Source organism: Pavona decussata, unplaced genomic scaffold (genome assembly GCF_977016875.1).
Source record: "Pavona decussata unplaced genomic scaffold, jaPavDecu1.1 SCAFFOLD_303, whole genome shotgun sequence".
Classification (NCBI taxonomy): domain Eukaryota; kingdom Metazoa; phylum Cnidaria; class Anthozoa; order Scleractinia; family Agariciidae; genus Pavona; species Pavona decussata.
The window spans coordinates 446,682-471,741 of NW_028145699.1; the positions used below are offsets into that span (position 1 = coordinate 446,682).

At 40.4% G+C, this 25,060-nt stretch overlaps 2 protein-coding genes across 4 annotated transcripts in view; both read left to right on the forward strand.

The window, feature by feature from the left end:
* LOC146454287 (lactadherin-like) overlaps positions 1-5,560 on the forward strand; it is a 31,346-nt gene extending 25,786 nt beyond the window's left edge. Inside the window, exons 2-4 of the mRNA XM_085095613.1 lie at positions 2,840-3,217; positions 3,597-3,922; positions 4,861-5,560. Coding sequence (XP_084951739.1) covers positions 2,840-3,217; positions 3,597-3,922; positions 4,861-5,010 — 854 coding nt within the window. The 3' untranslated portion in view covers positions 5,011-5,560. The remainder of the gene's footprint in view (positions 1-2,839; positions 3,218-3,596; positions 3,923-4,860) is intronic.
* Positions 5,561-7,641: 2,081 nt separating this feature from the next.
* On the forward strand, positions 7,642-24,953 carry LOC146454289 (lactadherin-like). 3 transcript variants are annotated; one of them, XM_085095634.1, is made up of 4 exons: positions 7,642-8,024; positions 21,307-21,681; positions 22,080-22,405; positions 23,735-24,953. In XM_085095634.1, the coding sequence occupies exons 1-4, from the start codon at positions 7,949-7,951 to the stop codon at positions 23,882-23,884; spliced, it is 927 nt and encodes a 308-aa protein (XP_084951760.1). In that variant the 5' UTR covers positions 7,642-7,948; the 3' UTR covers positions 23,885-24,953. The 3 variants fall into 3 exon arrangements, with proteins under 3 accessions (XP_084951760.1, XP_084951762.1, XP_084951761.1); XM_085095636.1 differs by lacking the exon at positions 7,642-8,024 and adding an exon at positions 8,949-9,134; XM_085095635.1 differs by lacking the exon at positions 7,642-8,024 and adding an exon at positions 9,028-9,078.
* The last annotated feature ends 107 nt before the right edge of the window (positions 24,954-25,060 follow it).

The window sequence follows — 25,060 nt, forward strand, 5'->3', positions numbered from 1 at the left end:
TACCCATTTGCACGTACACAATGATATTCGAATATTATTGGCCTGAATCTACCAATATATCATTATCACCTCAAGGAATAACTGAGAACCGATGTTCATCAATGCGTTGGTGAAGCTGACGGCTGGTATAGCCAACGTAATCTGTGACGTCGCGAGACACGCTACCGACGCCTCAAACTGAAAACATCCATCGGATAGTCTTACCATTCAAAGACCAGAGGTCAGCTGACATAGTAAAGAAGCATCTTTCTGACTTAAGCAACAAAATTGACCACATTCTTCAGCCAGTTTTTATGAGCCGTAAACTTTGTGACGATCTTAAAGTGCAGAAGCCTAAGCCACCCTTGATCAGTCAACACTGTGTTGTGTATCACTTTGTATGTGATCCGTGTGATGCAGATTGCGTCGGCTATACCAGCCGTCACCTTCACCAACGCATTGATGAACATCGGTTCTCAGCCATCGGGAAATACCTAAAGAATAATCACCAAGTTGACACAATTGGCGACCTGACAAACAACTTCACCATCCTAAAGAAATGTCAGGGAAAGCTGAATTGCTTAATCTTTGAAATGCTTTGGGTCCGCAAGAAGAAACCGAGTCTAAACACCAGTCAGACTCCGTTCGCGCGAGACTATTGGTCTAACGGACATAACTCTCATTTTATAACACCTTCTGAATGAACACCGGACAGTTACTTTTAGTCTTGATTTAATTTATTCTTTTTCACACCTTTACTTTATGTATAAATTATTATTTTTTCTGTTGTATTCTTCACTTGATAATGGTGCCAAACGTCCTTTCGTGAACTGTATCTCTAAATTTAATGTTGTTAGTGTTTAGATTTTGTTACTATTACTCTATTATTTTCTACTTTCATCATATCCAAAATCATTTTCATAATATATTTAATACTTATTATACTTTTTCGATTACCTCTTATTTGAGGTAGTATTTCATTTATTTTCTTGTAGATTTGATGTATCTTCATTATCTGTTGGTGACTGGTCTGTATTTTATAATCATATAAAAAATTACATATCACATTATCAAGATGATACTTTAGATTATATACACTCTTTTTACGAATACAATATAGATTATTATAAAACTCAATATATTCGTTCACATACATATATTCAATAACCTGTCCACAATTTTTGCAAACTGAATAACCTTTATCAGCAATGATATCTTGATTATCACAACATCGTTCGCATTCATTCGACTGACGATTTTCAAACTGCTCATAACAGAAAGGACAATAAATCTCATCTATACTCTCCGATCCTTCGTGGATTTCTAAATTACAATTCATATTATATGTTTCTATAACATTGTTTATTCATATCACGAGAGAAAAATTAAAAAGCATATCAATACATAACTGAATTATGCAAAAGCCACTTTCTGATTGGTCGAAAAGGTCATACGACTGTCAGTAGGAAAGCCCCAAACAATGAGATCATCGACTTCCTGTTTTCAGAATAATTTCAAATACCCAAATTTCACACTTACTCACCATGGAGTCTCCGATGGCTCAGTGGTCAAACCATTGAATCCGTGTTGAATCAAATTTCAGTCGGTTTAAACTTTCATTCAATATCCATACAACATTTTCTTTATTCTCAAAAACGTTGAATGGTGTTGGAGCCGTATGAACACTCCGTTCAACATTTGTCCAACATTTGCCCAACATCCGTTCAACTTTTGTTGTTGGTCAAATGTTAATACCGTTTAAACGGGCCCTTATGCTTTCAATGTAAAGCGACAGGAATTTAAATTATGAACGTTTCATGCATTTTGAGTTAAAATTTCAAGTTTGGAATGAGTCACCTTGCTCCCAATGGGCCTTGAAGGCGCCGGTTCGAAACAATACCACTGAGCAGTGAAGCAGGTTCACTGTTGGAGACTTTAGGGAGGACGACGACGGCGACAGCAACGACAACGCCGCAAAACAATAGGGTTTAATGAGCAAAAACAATCATTCTGCACGTGCATTTTACATTTTGGTACATTTCTTTGCCGTCCTCTGCAAAACAACAACTTGAAATGACCACATTTAAGGTTTTGTGGAGAACGTGAACGCACGACGGTGAATTTTTCAATTTCTTTCTTAAAGTGTACACCACTCCTACCAATTTGTTCCCTGGTAGTTCGCCATTTTTGTAAAAGTTGAGCGAGTTGAAATAATCGCGAAGTAGCACAAATGAAATAAAGATATCTTTTCAGGTGACGTTTTCGTTGCCGTTGCCGTCGACGTTGCTTATGCTCCCTTTTAAGAAACCACGACGGCAACGCCAACGAAACGTCGCTTCAAAATACAAGTTTGCGTTACTTGTCCTACTTTGCGATTTTGCGATTATTCTAATTCCAGTTAAACTTTTACAATGTGGACGAGCTATCCAGAAACAGAACAGGTGAGAAAGGCGTTCAAGTTGAGACAGAGAATGAAAAATTTGCTATTTTCGCGGGCGATCAAAATTCGCCGCGATCGGCGTATATAATCGCCAGGTGTGTCGCCGGCTTTATGGTAGTAGCGTAGCGCGAGGTTAAATTGTAAATGGCTAAAGCAAATTTTTCTTTCTAACGGAGAGAAAAAAGTAAAGAATAATGCTAGAGGAGGGAAAGGGGAAGAAAAAAGGCAAAGGAAAAAACAAGAACAAGAACGGAGGCCATTGTAGTTGATGACAGTTTTCAAGCGCGCGTATATTTCCTTCTTCCAGTCATAGCATTAAAATATTTTTATTTTCCTCTTCCTTTTTTTCAAAAGTGAAAATGTTGTACATTTTAATCTTGCTGTCGCCAAGACGTTAGCACATTTCTTGTTTCCTTCCAGCCGGAATGAAGTACGCAATTGTGCTTCTGCTGATATGCTGGTTTACCAGCTCAGGGATGGCGGATCTCTGTAAGCCAGCATCTTACTCAGTGCAAGGACAGGTGCTTAAAAACCACACCATCACCTCCGGCCCCGCAGAGCGCATAGAAGAGTGTATCATGCAGTGCATGGATCATCCTGGTTGCCACAGCAGCATCTTTTATCGAAAGGACAGAGTGTGTGAGCTGAATGACAAGACGCATGCGTCTCACCCTGAAGATATGAGAGAAGAGCATTTGACGAACTACATGGAGAATACTTTCAAATTACCATTCACCTGCAGCAAAGACTCCGACTGTGGAAGTAGTTTGCTTTGCCTACCATCGTTGAGGTGTGAAGGTAGGTGTGATCACTAAATGCGCGCATTCCTGGGGAGCTGAGCCCACAAATTGATGTAGTCAGCGCCCTCAGTACTACTTTACATGAATAAACGCGTATGTTCTGAGAACGAGATGAATATGATTGCCAAGGTGTTTGCATTTTTATACTGAAAAAATCGCAGTTTGTTTTATAAATATGTCTTTGAAGCATGCATTGCTAGTAAAACTGTTCACTTGTTTAACTTGAACGATTTTCTTCTGAGATCAATCTCGTTTTTGTATGTTGCTTATTCTGAATCTGTAGAAGAAACTCCCAGCGCGTGACATGAGAATGTAGTGCTGTTTGTTTCTCGGAATTTTTCACAATAAGCAGTGTTTATTTGTTATTTTGCCGATAGAATGCGTCATCCACGCACTTGGAATGGAAAGCAACGACATACCAGACTCAGCCGTAACGGCTTCTTCCTCTTGGTCAGTTGCCAAACATGCGCCTTGGGGAGGTCGTCTCAATAATTTACCTACTAACAATAGTTGCGGTTGCTGGGTGGCGAGAACCTTGAATCAAGGAGAATGGCTGCAAATTGATCTCGGGGAGGAGAGGTTACTGACAAAACTCGCCACACAGGGGAGGCCTTCCTTTGACCAGTGGGTGCGGACATACAAAATCCTCCTCAGTTCAGACGGAACAAGCTGGAAGGAATATGAGGAAAATGGTTCTGTTAAGGTAACAGTAGTGCAAGTATTAAAACGTTTGTTCTGATATGAACAGAACCACAAACACATTTAAAGTAATTTAAACAGATTAAATTTCACTGAAGTCAAACAAAACCAAACTTTATCCAACTCTTTTGAAGGCGATGGTTCGCGTGTTTTTGGTAACCACTGTAAACATGAAAATCAAAATTATTGAAAATCGCTTAAAACCATCAACTTGTTTAGTCCGAATTTCCAACGGAAAGGTTTTTGCAACATCATTATCGGCTTGAGCAAAAACACTGTGTAGTTGTTTTGGTGACGAGTTGTTAAAACGTTCATCGACACTCACTGGCTGATAAAAATGGCCTCACAACGAGCCAACAAAAACAGTCGAGAAAAGCGCGGGAAATCGTTTCATCACTTAGGACAGGTAGTATGGCTTTGGTGTTTTGCAAGTATCTCAAGGTTTTTTAGGCAATAATAAGAAAGCGCAGTACAGCAAACAGACTCAAAGACCAAAGTGAATAACACAAGTAATCGATTAAACAAGATACTACAGATTTCTCAGAAGCCAATAGCAATGAAAGACTAGGTTGAAAAGGTAGTTAAAGTACAATATTTGTACTCAGAACTTTAAGGTTAATACAATAAAAGATCATGCGCCAATACCGTTCTTCCTGAAACAAATTTATGTATCTCTTTTTGTAGGGAGGCTACGTGGCAGTGGTTAGGGTCGCCGGACGTATAATCCGGAGCCCCCAGGCTGAAGTCCAACTCCAAAGCCACGCTTTTCAAATAGCCAACTGATCTGCCTTCCACCCGTTGGGATTTTTAACAAATATTATTTTCAGTTTGCATATTTATTTCACGGGTTTATAGTGTCCCCAAGTAGCGCCACAGCGCCAAATACTCAGTCGACCCTTAAATAAAGTCATTTATTTTTTATTAATTTCTATTTTTTCTTAGGTCTTTTTCGGAAATTCAGACTCTGGAACAATCGTTTCACACATCTTAACGCAGAGGTTTATGGCCAGATATGTGCGCTTTTACGTGGTATCATGGTACAAACACATATCCATGCGAGTTGAGCTGTACGGATGTTCTCCAGGACCATAACTTATGAAACAAACTGTCTTCAATCTCATGTAATGAAAATGATGATTTGTAACTAACATTGTGCATGCACATTACAGTAATTAAATCAATATTAAGTGAACACTAAGTGAGATCACAGGCAGCCCAAGATCGCGTCACTAGAGAGCGTGTAATAATTAATTACTAGTGGGCATGATGACCTTTGAGTGCAATGCAGCCATTGAAAATTTAAACGCATTATAAGACTTTGTATGGGAAATAAAATGCTGTCGATTACGAAGTTTAAAAAACGCTAAATTTAACTTTCATTCAATAAAACGAATAAAACTGCCAAGCTTGCGTCACTAGAGACCGAGAGCGTGTAATAATTAAAACTTGTGGGATGTTGACTTCTGAGTGCAAAGCGGTATTGGGTTACAGGCAGCCGTTGAGAATTTGAACGCATTATAAGACTTTGTATGGGAAATAAAATACCGACGATTCTGACGCTTAAAAAACGCTAAATTTAACTTTCATTCAATAAAATGAATAAAACTGACTCACTCTGGTGCATTCTTCTTTGTTTTGTAGCTTATTTTACCGTTTCGAGCATTCTTTGAAATCACTGTCATTCCCCTCATAAGACGGAGTTCTTTCTTTTGTGCTTGCGTTATCCCGGTTTACACGGGCGACATTACGATTCATAAGGGCAAGCACAAGAAAAATGAGCGATTTACATTTCTGGTGCTTGCGTTTATGTTTGCGTCGTCCCTGTTTACACGTTGGTTTCTGGGCCTTATGCTTGGGCTTATGGTTATGCTTAGGTCATACGTGTCAACCAGCGTTTATTCTCGAGGCCGTCAAATGTCCCGGAGTAAACTAATCCCTGACCTCCACTTATGGTGGTGAGCAGTGAATGCTGCTGTCTTTTAATTAAACGATAAAATTAACCGTTACCTTATGGTACTATACTAACTATCTACCTAATGTAGGTCTAATGTAAGTGTACGGTTGATAAATTTGGAGCTAGAGTGGCCAAACAAATATATTTGTTCTGCATATAGACACGGAAAATATATAACTTACTTTATTTTTACGGGAGAGAGCGCTTGATAGCCTTCCATACCCCGCAACACGAGCGGCAGTCAAAATTGGTTTTCGTACGTCATACCAAAAACTAACACTTCATTGTCGACTAAATGAAGGCAATACCAATTTCGCGCCATGCTTAACATTTTCTTGCGCCTCCAACGTAGACTTCTAATTGGTCGATTTAAATTTGAGACGCACGGACCGCATGGTGGGAGTCTAGTGACTGGAAAATCTGTTACTCTCGGATTCTGGATGGAATTGGAATTTGGAAATTTTGATGATTGACTGACTGACTGACTCACTGACTCACTGACTGACTGACTGACTGACTGACTGACTGACTGACTGACTGACTGACTGACTGACTGACTGACTGACTGACTGAATGACAGACTGACTGACTCACTGACTAAATGACTGACTAACTACTGTCTGGCTGGGTGTCTTACTGACAGATAAGCTGGCCGGCTGGCTGGCCAGCTGACTGACTGACTGACTGACTGACTGACTGCCCTGACAACAAAAGCCTGGTTAAAAGACTGGTAAGCCTGGTGAGGTCTGGTTCAACCAAGCTTACCAGGCTTTTGGTTTGAAATCAATGAAGTCTGGTTAAGAGTCTGGTAAGCTTGGTTTTACCAGAATTACTTGGTACGCTTGCTCAAAAGTTACCTAAACAGCCTGGTAAAGCTGGTTTTGGCCCGCAAACTAGAAATTGAAAATCCAGGTAACCTTGGTTTTACCAGGCTTTCAGGGTGAGTATGGTTGAAAAGTCGTACCTGAAAAGCCGGGTTAGACGGGTTTTCTCAGACTTTCAGAGTAAGTGTGGTGGGAAAGCATGACGTGAAAAGCCACTGGTTAGCCTGGTTTTCCCAGGCTTTCAGGTTAAGTATGGTTGGGAAATATTACCTGGAAAAGCAAGGCTTAGCCTGGTTTTCTCAGTAAAGGCCGTACATACTCAGCTGAAAACATATTAACTAGAAAACCAGAGTAGCCTAACGTGTTATAGTAATTTTGCGATCATATTCTGTCCATCTTACCAGGCTGTCGAATGCCTACAAAGGGCAATTATCAATATTGTTTCATGGACATTCTCTACGTGTTCCCAGCTTCGTCGGAACGAATAGATTCGCTCTGGGCGAAGGGTTAAGGCTAGAAATGTCATCACTAGAATCTATTTACGATGGCTAATTTACCTTTTGTTTTCAACTCTGTTGATCAAGCCAAACATTTGTTTCTACTCCCCACCGACGCAGCACCACAGTTTCCTAAAAAAGTAACCCCTTTATACATTAGTTTAGTTTAGTTTCCCGCAGATTCGGCCATATTTTTTCAAAACTTTCGAAGAACCTCGCTGTAGAAAGTATAAGGGTTGCTTCTAAATATTAATAATTAATCAAAAATAGATTTTAATTGCCAACGAGTCACCCTCGCGAGGACGCGAGGGTGACGAGGCGGCAGCATTATAAAGCCGACGCGCGAGTTGATTTTGGTACAGGGAGAAAAAATCTCGAATCAAAATGTAAGCATAAGGTAAGGATAAGGTAATGTAAGAGTGACATCATCGGTGATTGTCTATTTAAACCAATCACACCAGGAGTATCATGATCGGTGAGCGCTAGTACCCAGATTCTTCTTACACACGCGCGAACTTAAATTTTATAAACAATATGGCGGCCTAAGTGGCGAATTTAGTTGTCTTCGCTCTGTGCAAGAGTTTGGATAAGAATAGCAGTGTTTATACGTCTTACTATATCAGGATGGTGTATAAAAAGAGGAAAGATCTTTTTAAGCGCTAGGAAACTTTGCAGAAGTTTTCACGCTTGGGAGCAATCGAATTTTTCCTACACGCCATCTTTTTTTTTTTTTGATCCTGCGCGACTGTGTGGAAATGTTCCACTCTAATTGCAGATTTGTTGGTCCGTTGGTGGACGGCGAAAGTTCCGACGGCTCTGTCAATCGAGGAGGTAAGAGAATTCAAATCTTAACTGTTTGTAGTGTGTTTTGTTTTCTGAGGAGAGAGCAATTTTCTTAAAGTAACCTTTAATCTTTAATCATGATAATATTCAAATTTATCCACTTTGCCTTGAGAATGGTGTCACGACGCCGCCGAAACGTCGGCTATTAACTTTAATTTTCGCTTGCTTATGTTTCAAGAAATCATTACTGATCAAAAATATTCAAATTTCAAGCTAATACGGACAATAGTAGGCCAGTGTCGTTATGTGAATTCATGTGGTCGGTAACATAATATGCACAATAAAGATATCATTCCAAACTGATACACTGCGGACCAAAACGAATCCTTAATTATAGGGATTTACAAAATATTTTAGATCGTTTTCGAGTCAAATTGAGTGTTTTTTGTTGTTGTTGTTGTTGTTGTTGTTGTTGATGTTTAGGTTCTGTTTGAGGGAGATGCACATTGGAGCTGTTTGAATACAGGAGAAATATTTCAAGTCAATTGCAACTTACATGTAGCTTTGTGCCATTTTTCTACAGTTGTATTTTCTTTTAAATACCGTACTTGTGGCTTATTAATTCAATAAATTGGATTGAAAAGCTCATTTTAATTGTAAAATTATGTGATTCCTAGGTTGATAGCTATTCTTGTACACATTAAAGTTGTTTATTTTGGTTTTTGTATAAACTCAAACAGGTAATGCAAAGGCCGCAGATGTTTCACCTCTAATTATCTACCTCACAAGTTTAGTTCTTATAGACATTCTAAACAACAAAGAATAGCATGAGAGTTTTGCAATGCTTTATTAATTAAACAATGATTTAGTTTGAAAACTGTTTTGTAGTCTGGTTACTTCTTAATTTTCATTCGGCACGCAACTGTGACAGTGTTTACTCGTTGGCACTCTACCGGCAGGTATTACTAGTTTTATGTTGTCACTCAAATCTTACACAGTTTAAACGGAAGAAATTTGCTTATATTAACCATTATTCCGAACTATCGGAGAATAAACATCGAAACTGCAACATATCAACGTTTTTATGTCTTCAACCCTCACGGTAAGAGCTCATCTTCTTTTTAGGGAAAGGAAACAATTTGAATAGGCAAGGCTGTCGTAAGTAAAGGCATTTCATATTGTATTAAACACTCTTATTCACTGAACCTCTAGACACTAGATATGTTAACTTCAAAGAACGACAACATGAGGACCTTCTCCGTAGGAAAATTTGCTCAAAAGCGCTTGTTTTATTTTTGTGAAGGCATATGATGAGGCCTTTGAGGACTATGATATTTTGAAGGATGGAAAACTTAATAGATAGCTTTTTATTTGGCATGTCGCTCTAGTCGCTCTACGCACATCGCGGGTAATCGTTTATCTAAAGCCATTTATTACTTAACAGTAACTTTCTTAAAACCAAAAAAGTCAGCTGAAAAACGTGGAAAATTTAGACGGGAAAATCATTAAATGGTAACGTGGTTGTTTGTGCTACTTTCCTTGCCGTAAACGTGATGTTTATTCTCTCTGTTTAAATAACAAACTCTTGGCAATTATCAACGCTGCATGCATTTGGAGTTAAAATTTCAAGTTTGGAATGAACCACCTCGATCCCAATCAGCCCTCAAGGCGAAGGTGCGATACTTTACCACTGAGCGGTGAAGCAGGTTCACTATATTTAGCCTCCAATGCAGCTGTTTTTTTAAAAAATTAGTAAAGTTGCACTTCGAGTCTAGTAAGTGGCCCATACGGCCAGAGGTTAGGCCGGTTTCTATAGCATGAAGCAAATAAAAGTATTGCTAACCACTCCAAGATAATAAAAGATTTAAAGGACTGATTAAGAAAAGTGGCATATAAACTGCCGTTTAAAATTGGTGCATTCCGTTTACAGAATGATTGAACTGGCCAACCAGTTCTGACAAATTAAATGAAAGCGCCCTTAGGCGAGTTAGAAAATGTGTAGTGATTCACCAGAAGTTTATGACTAAGCAATATACACCTGGAACATCTCATGAACGGAATATGGAATGCTCAAAGCCATAAGTGAGGGTGTAACCTTCAGGTAAACTGATTGACAGCAACACGTCTTGTTAATAATCATATGGATACATCTTAGAATTATCGCTCGACGAAATATAGGCAAAAAGTGGTCAGTGCATTTCACACTACAAAACAAATGAACTTATAGCGATTTATCAAACGAAAAATACGCACTCTTGGCAATAATTATGAACGTTTCATGCATTTCGAGTTAAATAAGTTTGGAATGAATCACCTTGCTCCCAATGAGCTGTCAAGGCGCCGGTTAAATATTCTACCACTGACGTGTGCAGCAGGTTCACTATTGTTAGCCTCCAACGCAGTTGTTTTTCAAAAAAGGTAAATTTGCACTATCAGCCTAAGAAAGTGGCCCATACGGCCAGAAGTTGGGCCGGTTTCTGTAGCATGAAGCAACTAGAAGTATTGCTAACCCTCAAAGATAAAAGAAGATTTTTAAAAAGGAGTGATTCTTTGAATCTTTCAAAATGACACATTCTGAGAGAAGTGTTCGCCATTTTGAAGTAATTAAGAAAAGTGGCATATAAACTGCCGTTTAAAATTGGTGCATTCCGTTTACAGAATGATTGAACTGGCCAACCAGTTCTGACAAATTAAATGAAAGCGCCCTTAGGCGAGTTAGAGAATGTTTAGTGATTGACCAGATGTTTATAGCTAAGCAACATACCACCTGGAACTCTCATGAACGGAATATATATTTCGAGTTAAAATTTCAACTTTGGAATGAATCACCTTGCTCCCAATGAGCATTTAAGGCGCCGGGATACTCTACCACTGAGCGGTGAAGCAGGTTCGCTATTGTTAGCCTCCAACGCATTTTTTTTTTTTTTTTTTTGCCTCTACGAGTCTAGCAAGTGGCCAATATGGCCAGAGGTTAGGCCGGTTTCTGCAGCAGGAAGTAACTAGAAGTATTGCTAACCCTCAAAGATAATAAAAGATTTAAAGGAATGATTCTTTGAATTCTTCAAAATGACACATTCTGAGAGGATTGCTCGCCATTTTGAAGTAATTAAGAAAAGTGGCATATAAACTGCCGTTTAAAATTGGTGCATTCCGTTTACAGAATGATTGAACTGGCCAACCAGTTCTGACAAATTAAATGAAAGCGCCCTTAGGCGAGTTAGAAAATGTGTAGTGATTGACCGGAAGTTTATGACTAAGCAATATACACCTGGAACATCTCATGAACGGAATATGGAATGCTCAAAGCCATAAGTGAGGGTGTAACCTTCAGGTAAACTGATTGACAGCAACACGTCTTGTTAATAATCATATGGATACATCTTAGAATTATCGCTCGACGAAATACAAGCAAAAAGTGGTCAGTGCATTTCACACTACAAAACAAATGAACTTATAGCGATTTATCAAACGAAAAATACGCACTCTTGGCAATAATTATGAACGTTGCATGCATTTCGAGTTAAACAAGTTTGGAATGAATCACCTTGCTCCCAATGAGCTGTCAAGGCGCCGGTTGAATATTCTATCACTGACGTGTGCAGCAGGTTCACTATTGTTAGCCTCCAACGTAGTTGTTTTTCAAAAAGGTAAATTCGCACTACCAGCCTAAGAAAGTGGCCCATACGGCCAGAGGTTGGGCCGGTTTCTGTAGCATGAAGCAACTAGAAGTATTGCTAACCCTCAAAGATAATAGAAGATTTAAAGGAGTGATTCTTTGAATCTTTCAAAATGACACATTCTGAGAGAAGTGTTCGCCATTTTGAAGAAATTAAGAAAAGTGGCATATAAACTGTTGTTAAAATTGGTGCATTCCGTTTACAGAATGATTGAACTGGCCAACCAGTTCTGACAAATTAAATGAAAGCGCCCTTAGGCAAGTTAGAGAATGTTTAGTGATTGACCAGATGTTTATAGCTAAGCAACATACCACCTGGAACTCTCATGAACGGAATATATATTTCGAGTTAAAATTTCAACTTTGGAATGAATCCCCTTGCTCCCAATGAGCAGTTAAGGCGCCGGTTGGATACTCTACCACTGAGCGGTGAAGCAGGTTCGCTATTGTTAGCCTCCAACGCAGTTTTTTTTTTTTTTTTTTTGCCTCTACGAGTCTAGCAAGTGGCCAATATGGCCAGAGGTTAGGCCGGTTTCTGCAGCAGGAAGTAACTAGAAGTATTGCTAACCCTCAAAGATAATAAAAGATTTAAAAGACTGATTCTTTGAATTCTTCAAAATGACACATTCTGTGAGGATTGCTCGCCATTTTGAAGTAATTAAGAAAAGTGGCATATAAACTGCCGTTCAAATTGGTGCATTCCGTTCGGCAAAATGATTGAACTGGCCAACCAGATCTGACAAATGGAGAGTGCGCTTAGGCGAGTTAGAGAATGTTTAGTGATTGACCGGAAGTTTATGACTAAGCAACATATCACCTGGAACTCTCATGAACGGAATATGAAATTCTGAGAGCCATTAGTGTGGGCGTAATCTTCAGGTAAACTGATTGACAGCAACATGTCTTCAGTTAATATTCATATGTATACATCTTAAAATTATATCGCTTAACGAAACTTGGACAAATAAAGTGGTCTGTGCATTTTACACTACAAAACGTATAATCGCTGATATGCCATTAATCAAAGGAAAAAACGGGAAAGCAAGAAGTCAACGTTTCATATCTGGTCATTTACCGGTTGATCTAGTTTTCTCCTCCCAGAAAATACCATCTCTTGTTGAATCAATTCAAATTAATTCTATGTATATGTTTGAATTTTTGAAAGAACTGATGAAGCAAATGCAGTCTCAACACATATAATTCTTAGGAACAAACTTTTTAAAAACATAAAACACCTGCCGCCACGTTCTCAAAAATTAAAAGGGGTGTCAATAGCGCTTTGCACTATTGCTAACAATAGATTCTTTCACTGAGTCCCCCGCATAGACTCAGACAAGGCAAAATGTATGTGCTAGGGCAGTAATAGAAGGGGTATCGAATGGTATTTGCGAGCATTTGCGAGCATGCGAGCAGTGTGTTTATTTTTGCGAGCATGAGCAGTTGTCAAATTGTTCTTGCGAGCAGCGAGCACTTTAGAAAATACCTGTGGCGAACAGCGAGCACTTAAGAAAAAAAGATGGCGAGCAGCGATCACTTTAGAAAATACAGATGGCGAGCAGCGAGCACTTTAGAATAATACAGTTGACGAGTAGCGAGCACTTCGAGTACTTCGTAAATTTTCCGCTAGTCGGAATCTCTCTTTTAATTATTAATAGGATTAACGAAATTTTGAACAATCGAGCACATGTTAACGAGAATGCGAGCATGCGAGCATGCGAGCAGTTGCAAAATTTTTGCGAGCGCGAGCAAGCGAGCACCCGTGTAATTTTTGCGAGCAATTCGAGCAAAGGCCAAATTTTGCGAGCACTTTAAAATTGAATGGGACCATTCGATACCCCTAATAGAGAAACGAAAACGCTTGCATTTTCAAGAAACGTTACCATTGACATCGGTTAGCAATTATCAAAAACTACAATAAACGAAGTATTCAAAATGTCTAAAACTACCGTCTTTTCGGATTTATAGTAAGCCAACTATGAATTTTCAAAGTTGAAAATCTATGAAATCGAATTTATGCGCGTGACGGCGCGAAATCTAAACACAACCGGATGACCGAAGTTCGAACCAATTTCGTAAACATAATATTTCTTACGTATCTCAATTCTTATTTTACAGAATAGTTCAATTCTTTACCTTTATTTTCGTGGAGAATCATGATTTTAGGACAACGCTAGCAAGAGATGTGATTTTTTAAAGATTTCGCCTGCGAGATCTCATGTTGCGCGAATTACGCAATAAATGAATAGTGCTTCACGTCGATTTACGCGCACTCGAATTGACGATGAGAAAAAAAAAATCTTCTGAGTTTTCGGCCATCGATATTCGATTAATGGGATAAATAAACTTTGTTGAGATGATTTTATTATTCTCATATGATTAGTATTGTTATAATCTGGTCACGTGCATAGTCATGCTGTCAGTAATCGGATATCTTAGTTGTGCAATGTACGATGTAGTTAGTTCATTCCTTACCGTGATCATTAAATAGAAGTTAGATAAAATTCGTGTATCCCCGATTTATTACATTGGCGACGAGGATAACATGGCAACCTACGGAAACGTGGGAGAGTTTAAGGAGTCAGAGGAATCGTGGACTCAATACGCGGAACGACTCGAGCAGTACTTTGCCGCAAATGAAATTAAAGACGCGACGAAGCGGGGAGCTATCCTGTTATACAGTTAGGCGTTCGTAGATGCAAAACGTACGGGTTAATTCGCGATCTGTTACAACCCAAGAAACCAGGAGACGCGGATTTGAAAGTGATCTACGAGACGCTGGAAAATCACTTCTCGCCGAAGTTAAGTGTAATTGTTGAGCGATTCAAATTCCATAACAGGAGTCGCCTCGAAGGGGAAAAGGTTGCGGAGTTCGTTGCCGGACTCAGGAGGCTTTCGGAGCATTGCCAGTTTGGAGCAACACTCGAGGATATGCTGCGCGATAGACTCGTTTGTGGAATCAGCGACGACCGCATTCAACGACGGCTGTTGGCCAAACGGGAGTTCTCCTTCGAGAAAGTGGTGGAAATTGCTACAGCAACTGAAATGGCTTTGAAGAATCTCATTGATTTAGGCGGGAAATGCACAACGATGACAACAAGGTCAACAAAGTGGACGACGAAGCTAAATCTCCGAATTTGCAGTCAAAACGATAGTGCTATCGCTGCGGTGGAAACCACGATCCCTCGGGCTGTAAATTTAAGGATGACGTGTGCTAAAAATGTCAGAAGAAAGGCCACATGGCTAAAGTATGCCGTGGAAAGAAGAAACCACGACAAACACAAGACAAACCCAGGGGCCGACAGAAAGGAAAACAAAGAACGCAAAGAACACATTTTGTGGAAGAAAGCGCCGATCAAGACGACGTCTATGCTATGTATCATTTGTCCAGCGACCGGAAGAAATCGTTCAAAGTGGATCTCGAACTTTGTGGAAGGAAAATCATGATGGAAATCGACACTGGTGCGTCAAAGATGGTATAAAATGAAGCCACGTATGGAAGATTGCGTGACGCGTTGGGTCCACTTCAAAACTCAAAAGCGGTTCTAAGCACGTACATCGAAGGAAAGATTCCAGTGCTAGGAGCTGTTATGATTCATGTAAAATATGGAAATCAACAGCAAGAATTGGAAGCCCTAGTTGTCAAAGGTAGTGGACCGAACCTACTGGGCCGAGACTGGCTCGAAGTAATTCGTCTCGATTGGAACACAATTTTTCAGATTGCGAGCAATAGCCCCCAAGCGGCACTTCAAGACGTCCTTGCGAAATATCCAGATGTCTTTGCTGAAGGTCTGGGAACCCTCAAAGGAGTAAAGGCGAAGATCTACGTTGATCAAGATGCGATCCGAAATATATTAAAGCCCGATCGATGCCCTACGCATTGAAAACCAATGTGGAACTTGAGCTCGAGAGACTAGAGCGTGAAGGAATAATATCGCCTGTGGAATTTTCGGAATGGGCAGCGCCAATCGTACCTGTCGCTAAACCCAATGGGACAGTAAGGATTTGCGGAGATTACAAACTGACAGTAAACCAAGTTTCTAAACTGGACAACTATCCAATACCTAAGACAGAAGATCTGTTGGCTACCCTAAGAGGTGGTGAAAAGTTTACCAAGCTCGACATGTCCCAAGCTTATCAGCAGATGACCTTGGACGAGGAATCGCGGAAGTTTACAACTATCAACACGCATAAAGGCCTTTTTTAGTATAACAGATTACCTTTTGGAGTTTCCTCAGCACCTGGAATTTTTCAGAGGGCAATGGAAAACCTCTTACAAGGCATTTCTCATGTAATCGTGCGGATGGACGACATCCTTATCAGTGGGAAGGATGACAACAATCACCTGGCTAACTTAGAAGCAATGCTCAAGAAGCTGTCTGAAGCTGGGCTACGGTTGCGAAAAGAAAAGTGCTACTTCATGGTGCCGGAAGTCACCTACTGTGGTTACGTGATCAATGGTAGCGGTATTAAGCCAGTAGCAGCTAAGGTGGAAGCCATAAAGAATGCCCCAGCGCCTGAGAATGTCACACAGCTGCGAGCATTCCTGGGAATGTTGAATTATTACCATCGTCTCCTACCAGACGTAGCTACAGTACTAGAACCACTCCACAAGCTTCTAAGGCAGGATACAAAGTGGTGTTGGAAGACTGAACAGCAGGCGGCATTCGAAAAATCCCAGGAACTTCTTCAGTCTGCAGATCTCCTAGTTCATTTTCAGCCAGATCTGGAACTTATCTTCGCGAGCGATGCCTCACATTATGGAGTAGGGGCGGTTCTTTCCGACCGGATGGCTGACGGAACGGAGCACCCAATCGGTTATGCTTCAAGGTCACTGAATACAGCTGAGCGAGGCCACTCCACTATTGAAAAAGAGACTTTGACTATTGTCTTGGGAGTGAAGAAGTTCAACCAGTTCTTGTATGGGCGGAAGTTCATAACACAGACAGATCACAAACCGCTGTAGGGGCTGTTTAATGAGAAGAAGGGAGTACCCCCAACAAGCCGCTCCAAGAGTTCAGCGGTGGGCCCTGACCTTGGCAGCGGACGAATACAGAATTGTCCATAAAGAAGGGAAGTCAAACGCCAATGCAGATGCACTAAGTCGACTTCCTTTGTCTATTTCGCCAGAGTTTGTCCCTGTGCCAGGAGAGACGGTTTTGCTATTGGACCATCTGGACCACACACCAATCAGCTCACGTCACATCCAAGAATGGACGAGGCGCGACCCAGTACTCTCAAAAGTGTATCAATTTACACTTAATGGGTGCTCACACCATTGCCCTGATGTGCAGTTACACCCATATTTGAGCCGGAAAGCAGAATTAACCATAGAGGGTGGATGTGTTCTATGGGGCAACATGGTAATAGTACCACCACAAGGACGAGAGCAAGTCATAGCTGAGCTTCACGAGGCCCATCCAGGTATTTCAAGGACGAAAGCGCTTGCTCGTGGTTACATCTGGTGGCCGGATATGGATCGTGAGCTAGAAAATGCCGTGAAGAGTTGTGTACAATGCCAACGACATCAGAAAGCCCCAGCGGAAGCACCCCTTCATCCATGGGAGTGGCCCGGTAAACCCTGGTCAAGAGTGCACATCGATTACGCAGGGCCATATAAGGGTCACATGTATCTAGTGGTGATTGACGCACACTCCAAGTGGATGGATACGACCACATCAGCCAGCACCATCGTAAAGTTGAGGGAAATTTTTGCAACCCATGTTCTTCCAGAAACCATCGTTAGCGACAACGGTCCAAATTTCACGAGCACAGAATTTGAGAATTTCCTGGCTAAAAATGGTATCAAGCACACCAAAGTTTCGCCGTATCACCCAGCGTCAAACGGACAGGCAGAGCAAGCGGTTCGAGTTTTTAAGGAAGGGGTGGAGAAGATGGAAGAGGAAACATGCAAGTAAACTTGTCACGTTTCTTGCTCAAGTACCGTACAACGCCAAACTCAACGACAGGGGTCCCACCAGCAGAGCTGTTGATGAAAAGAAGGTTGAGGACCAAACTGGACCTCATGTTGCCCAACACTGCAAATCTAGTTAGACGGAGGCAAGGAAATCAGAAAGAAGCACACGATTACCAGGCCAAATATAGGAACCTTGAAGCTAGGGATCCTGTGTTCGTCAAGGACTTCAGCTCCCCCAAGTCCTGGAAGGAAGGAACCGTAGTGCATACGACTGGACCAGTCTCAGCCCTAAATGAGCTACAGATGGCCGAGTTGTTCGACGCCACCAAGACCATTTGCTGAGAATCCCAAGCCCAACAAAGCCAAAACCTGAGATTTCAGTGCCAGAACGAGATTCCGCAACTGACGCAGCCGACCCACAACCTAGAGCTGACGAGAGTCCAGTGCCTGAAACCCAAGAGGCTAAACCATCACGCCCAGTCAGAAATCGGCGTTTGCCCTAGCGTTTCAAAGATTATGAACTCTGAACTCTAAGCCGCACGTGACAATGACGAACAGTGATTAGTGATTTACAAGAGTAGGAACAAACCCAAAAAAAATTCGATTGAGAACATTAAGGACATCCGTCGTTGATATTGCTACTAGCGTCACAAAATTGCGTTTTGTTAGCATAGCCTAAGGTCTTAAGGGGGAGGAATGTTATAATCTGGTCACGTGCATAGTCATGCTGTCAGTAATCGGATATCTTAGTTGTGCAATGTACGCTGTAGTTAGTTCATTCCTTACCGTGATCATTAAATAGAAGTTAGATAAAATTGGTGTCTCCTCGATTTATTACAAGTATGTCGAGAGATATGATTTTTCAAAGGTTCGGTTACAAGTTGAGGGCACTTGCTCTGAACTCGCAGAAAAGTCGCTTGCTTTTCTCGAGGAAAAGAAACGTTCCACTTTGCATCGCTTAGCAATTATCGAAAATTTCAATAAATAACGTTTTCAGAATTTTGTTTCCCTCAGTCCCCTTTTCAGCGCTGGATTTCCCACGAAAAATAATGCGTAAAGATTTGCAGTTAAAACTCAACATTGATAAAGGAGGAGGGAGGAAAGTGAAGGAAAGGTAAAACTTAGCAATCTTCTCAAGAGTTTTGGTGATGATTGTTTAAAAAATAGAACAAGCTCTTTAGGTGCTTATAATATCTAAAGCTATCAAGATAAAGTGTTGTCATTATATTTGAGAAATGTGTAAGTAATGTCCCATATATTGCCGGTATCTTGGATTAATAAAGATTTTTATTAACGAAATGCATGAAACATGCAATTGTCGGTTGATGATGGTAGAATAGATATGAGCGTGACTAGCCAGAGAAATACAGAATAAATGCCCGCGGTATTTCTAGACACTCTGAAATAATTTCTTAGCAAACTTCTTAGCAAAATGTTCAAACTCGTTACTTGAGGTATGTGTACAATAAAGGGAACGACATAAGAAAATTATTAATTAAATTAAAGTCGAACCTCCCTTTGCGACCACCTCTCGTAAGCGACCACCTCTAATTAGCCACCACTTTTCCAAAATACCAAACGTCTTCAAGTCAAATCACTATAGATGGAACCTCTCGTAGACGACCACCTCTCGTAAGCGACTACCTCTCGTAAGCGACTACCTCTCGTAAGCGACCACTTTTAGAGATGATTGTTTAAAGTTTTCAATTGTTTTTGACCTCCCCTAGGCGACCACTTGACACACAATCTGCTGTATCTCTCACGGAAGGAAATTGAAAAGTGTGTCGCTGTAACATATTTGCCACATCATTACAGCGGACGCCGTAAATCTCACAGTCTGAGCTAGCGGAAGTGTTTCCCGATATAGCTTAGCATTGAAACAATTGATAAACAAGATGCCTATACTGGCATAAACGCGTGATGCTGAGCTGATTCATTTATTCCAACTGTATGCTTCGCAGATTTATAAAACTATTCTTGCTAATGGAATAGTTTGAGTCACGAAGATCGCGTTACGTTGTTTCCCTTGTGTTACGTTACACAGGGTTTCACCGGAAACTTCGGTAGTTCCATTACGATAACGTAAGCTGGTCAATGACCTCTTTTCATTCTCCTATCGTGGCCTAAGACTGTCAAACAAAGCACGATTCCTTCGCCAGGAACTCTCCAATTTCCACCGTTTTAGATGTCGAGTGCTTCTTAGAAGTTATTCTTTCGATTTACCACTACAAAATGTTTAATTTTCCGTTTGAAAACGGCACACTTGAGTCCAAAACAAGTTAATAATATCAACACAAATTTAATCTGAGATTAATGAATAAATCAAATGATGCTTTGACGTCACACAAGTTGGGGTGAGTGGGTCCCTTCCCTCGCGATAGACGCGACAAGAATGGATTTTGATTGGCCTGCTTTTGTTGAAGACAATCAGAACAATACATCCCTAGTAGGAGAGGGCAGAGTTTAATGAACAAATTAATGTGCAGATTTGCGGCTACCATGAAAAAAAAGATACCGAGCCCGTTGTAAGACATGGTATGCCCCTCAGGGCATCCCGCGTAAATATACATGCACTGTACTTCACACTGAAATAAACGTTAATCAGATTGAATCCCTTGTAGGAAAAAAACTCCTTATCTTTTATCTTTCGTATCTTTTTGCTTATGTTCCAATATAGCTTAGCATTGAAACAATTGATAAAAAAACACATGCACTATACTTCACACTGAAATAAACGTTAATCAGATTAAATACCTTGTAGGAAAAAACTCTCTTATCTTTTATCTTTCGTATCTTTTTGCTTATGTTTCGTTCTCTGAAATATTTAGACAGCGCCACCTGGAGTAATAAAATAGTCCGGAGTTTCTTTCACAATAATTATCTCAATCGCTGTAATTTGTGAGATACAAACAATAATCACCATAGACTCTAAGATGTTTTTAGATACAAACAATAATCATCATATACTCTAGGATTTTTAGCCTAGAATAATTTGGACCAGTCTTAATATAATTGTAGCTAAGAACATTTATTACTATGAGTTAAAATAAACACTGGCAAAAAGGTTAACTCACCAAATTACCATATGTAAAGTACAACCCCCTCCCGTAAGCATATCATTGACATTAGGGGAGGTTCGACTGTATTCTGCTTTTCTTTGGCGTCACCTGTCAATCACAGTTATTTTTGAGAGCAATAAACAAACGACAGCAACATTCAGCCCCTAGGAAAATGTGCAAAACTTCGCCAAGGTAGCCCTCTTTTCTCTACAGTCTCAAGGCAAATGTGTTGAATTGTCATTGAACTCTTCATACATGTCAGTATATTTGTCAAATAATCCTACCATTACCGACATTGCCAACAATGCTCCACAAACGCTATTTATTTATTTATTTATTTATTTATCCCTTTTTTTAGTTGTTTTCTTAAGAGAACAGAAAACTGTAATTTATCACGTATTTGTATCATCAGAACACAACCAAAATTCTGCCTGCCAGATCCCCAAAAGACTGTGGATTTTTGAGCTGGCTTCTAATTTACCCAGCCACAGAATTGGGACATTTTTTTTTCTAAATTTCCCCCTTTTTTTTCAAAAGTGGAAAAGTTGTAACTTTAATTCCTCTGGGAATGCCCAGTTGCGCATTAATCCGTCTGTCTCAAAGAAGTTAGCACATTGTTATGGCGACTTATCGGTAAGACGATGAGAGCTGCCTATATTGAAGTGTTTTTTTCCCTTCCAGCCGAAATGAAGTACGTCATTGTGCTTCTGCTGATATGCTGGTTTCCCATCTCAACCGTGGCGGATCTCTGTAAGGCAGCATCTTACTCAGTGCAAGGACAGGTGCTAAAAGGCCACACCATCACCTCCGGCCCCGCAGAGCGAATAGAAGAGTGTATCATGCAGTGCATGGATCATCCTGGTTGCCACAGCAGCAACTTCTATCGAAAGAACAGAGTGTGTGAGCTGAATGACAAGACGCATGCGTCTCACCCTGAAGATATGAGAGAAGAGCATTTGACTAACTACTTGGAGAATACTTTCAGACCGTTCACCTGCAGCAAAGACTCCGACTGTGGCAGTAATTTGCTTTGCCTGCCATCTTTGAGGTGTGGGGGTAAGTGTGATGACTAAATATGTACGTTCCTGGGGAGCCCTAGGTTTGACGATTTAGTCAGCGCCCTCAGAACCACTTCACTGGAAAGAAATCGGTATGTTTTGAGAACGAGCTGAGTGTGATAGCCAAGGTCTTCTTATCTTCAAAGCAACCATTGCTACTCGTTTCTTAAAATGTTTTTTGAAGCATGCATTGAGCAGTAAAATTGTTCACTTGCTTAACTTGAACTATTTTCTCCTAAGATCAATCTCGTTTCGTTTGTTACTTGTGAGTCTGTAGAAGAAATTCAAAGCGCGTGACATGAGAATGAAATCTCCTGTGCGGTAATTTCCGGTATTGCTGTTTCTTTCCCGGTATTTTGCACAACAAGCAGCGTCTATTTGTTATTTTTCTGATAGAATGCGTCATCCGCGCGCTTGGAATGAAAAACAACGACATACCAAACTCAGCCGTAACGGCTTCTTCGTCTTGGGGACATAGCATGCATGAGCCTTGGCAAGCTCGACTCCATAATGTTCCTACCGGTCAGAGTACAGGTTCTTGGTCAGCAGCATTGAATCAAGTAGACGAGTGGCTGCAAATTGATTTTGGGGAGGAGAGGGTGGTCACAAAACTCGCCACACAGGGTAGGCCTTCCATGGACCAGTGGGTGCGGTCATTCAAAATACTGTTCAGTTCAGAAGGAACAAGCTGGAAGGAATATAAGGAAAATGGTGCTGTGAAGGTAATAGTAGTGCAAGTATAAAAACGTTTGTACTATATGAACAGAACCACAAACACATTTATAGTAATTTAAACGGATTAAATTTCATTGAAGTCAAACAAAACCAAACTTTATCTAACTCTTTTGAAGGCGATGGTTCGCGTGTCATTGGTAACCAGTGTAAACGTGAAAATCAAAATTATTGGAAAATCGTTTAGTCCAAATTTCCTACGGAAAGATTTTGCAGCATCGTTATCGGCTGAGCAAAAACACTGTGTTGTTGTTTTTGTGCATGGCGAGTTGTTAAAACGTTCATCGACACTCATTGGCTGATGAAAATGGCCTCACAACGAGCCAACCAAACAGTCGAGAAAAGCGCGGGAAATCGTTTCAGCACGCGGGACAGGTAGTATCAGGGGCACCCAACGACATTTTTCTCTCAGATACTTAAAAACACAAATTTAGTCTATCTGGAGTGCCTTTAAAGCTCTGTAGGTTCATTTCAGGCAGCGCTAAAATAGTTTTATCTGTTCGGTCATTTTAGGGGAACTTGAGTATTTTCGAAATTACTGGGGCATCTTTGTCCATTTCTCGAAAACCTTACGTTTTATTTCCTTTCCGAAAATCTTAGCTGACCTTTCTTCGGTACTCGAAACCAAATTTTTATCAATCCGAAAACACAAGGCCTTAAATTTCCCATATCACGAACATTCGAGGTAAACATTTCCCTTGAGAAAAATGTAGGGGATTAAGGGCCTTCCGAACCGATAATTTTTCGAAACGATCCGTAAAATTAGGTGCCCCTGTAGTATCGCTTTGGTGTTTTGCAAGTATCTTAAGGTTTTTTAGGCAATAATAAGAAAGTGCAGTACAGCAAACAGACCCAAAGACCAAAGTAAATAGACCCTAACACAAGTAATCGATTAAACAAGATACTACAGAATTCTCAGAAGCCAATCGCAATGAAAGACTAGGTTGAAAAGGGAGTTAAAGTACAGTATTTGAACTCAGAACTTTAAGGTTAATACAATCAAAGATCATGCGCCAATACTGTTCTTTTAAATAAAATATATGTATCTCTTTTTGTAGGGAGGCGACGTGGCAGTGGTTAGGGTCGCCGGACGTGTAATCTGGAGCGCCCAGGTTCAAGTCCCGCTCCAAGGCCACGCTTTGTATATAGCCAACTGATTTGCCTCCCACGCGATGGGATTTTTAACAAATGTTCTTTTCAGTTTGCATATTTATTTCACCGGGTTATAGTGTCCCCAATTACCGTCACGGCGACAAATTTTCAGTCGACACTCAAATAAAATAGTTATTTATTTTTTGTTTATTTTTATTTTTACTTAGGTCTTTTCCGGAAATTCAGACCGTGGAACAATCGTGTCACACATCTTAACGCAGAGGTTTATGGCCAGATATGTGCGCTTTTATGCCGTATCATGGTACGACCACATATCCATGCGAGTTGAGCTGTACGGATGTTCTCCAGGACCATAACTTAATGAAACAAACTGTGTTCAATCTCATGCAATGAAATTGAGGATTTGTGACTAACATTGTGCATGCACATTACAATAATTACATAAATAATCAGTGAGATCAGTAAAAAGAAAATATAGAACTAGGCAATATGTAGAACGTCACAAGTTTTACTGATGTAGAAGGCAAATGACCACAGACAAAGGGAACACGAGGTGTGTACGTACATAAAACGAAGAACAACTATTACCAGAAAACCCTCTTTTGTGCCTTCGAAGACCTTCTTGCAAAACTACGTAAGTCTTAACACATACAGAAAGAATGACCTCATGACTCAGTTATTTCAACTCAAACATTTTGCGGTGAGTAATAAGACTGACAGGTTCTACAATATTCAAGTGCACAACACGACCGAAGCCCTCTGCAGGTCAACGTTTTTCTGCCTTATAAGTAAGTTTCCCTGTTGAAGCACAGCCGAAGCTAGCATGTTGCTGATTGGTCATTTCCAGCAAATTCTTTTCCAGGGTCTCTTCCCTTCTCGCTTCCTGGAAAGTGAAGAGGAAAGAGCCTGAGATCAAGGTTGCATCTCTAGCAGTGCTTATCCCAGAATTAGCATATTTTGAAAATAGGAAGAAAGAAAATTTATTTGTTTTGTCGCACACTACAGGTATTATCATGAACTGGATCATTATACTGACTGCAATTCCCGGGATTTAACTCGCTTAGCGGCCATCACGAAATAGCGAGCATTAAATTGTCTTCTTGTTGTTCTTGCAAAGCGTTGGCTATCTATCATCTCATATCCAACGTGCGCTCATGGAATAATTGTTATATTTATACGCATTGGTACGTATACAAATAACTTGGGTGACGAAGATTCCTGGACAAGAAGCCGAGGGCTAATGAGGTCCAGCCTTCCCCCAGCTTAAAACTTAGCTATACAGTGTAGTGCAGTGAAAACAGACAAAGCTTACAGAAAAAGCTGAATACAACCAAATGTATTACATAATAATCACGGCACATTGGTCACAAAATGTTTATAAATTAAAAGAGGTACAGGCACAAATAAATACGAAAATGCAAAATGCACTGGCGAATGATCTGTGGTGGGGTTAAATGTGATTTCCAAGTCCCCTTCTGTATAATTACAACAGAACTCGAATTCTTCGATCATTTTTGGACTATGGTACAAAA

Coding starts and splice junctions, on each gene's coding strand:
- LOC146454289 (XM_085095634.1), top strand. CDS start 7,949: ATGTTCCACTCTAATTGCAGATTTGTTGGTCCGTTGGTGGACGGCGAA. Junction 21,682..22,079: donor GCCATCTTTGAGGTGTGGGG/GTAAGTGTGATG, acceptor TTTTTCTGATAG/AATGCGTCATCCGCGCGCTT. Junction 22,406..23,734: donor AGGAAAATGGTGCTGTGAAG/GTAATAGTAGTG, acceptor ATTTTTACTTAG/GTCTTTTCCGGAAATTCAGA.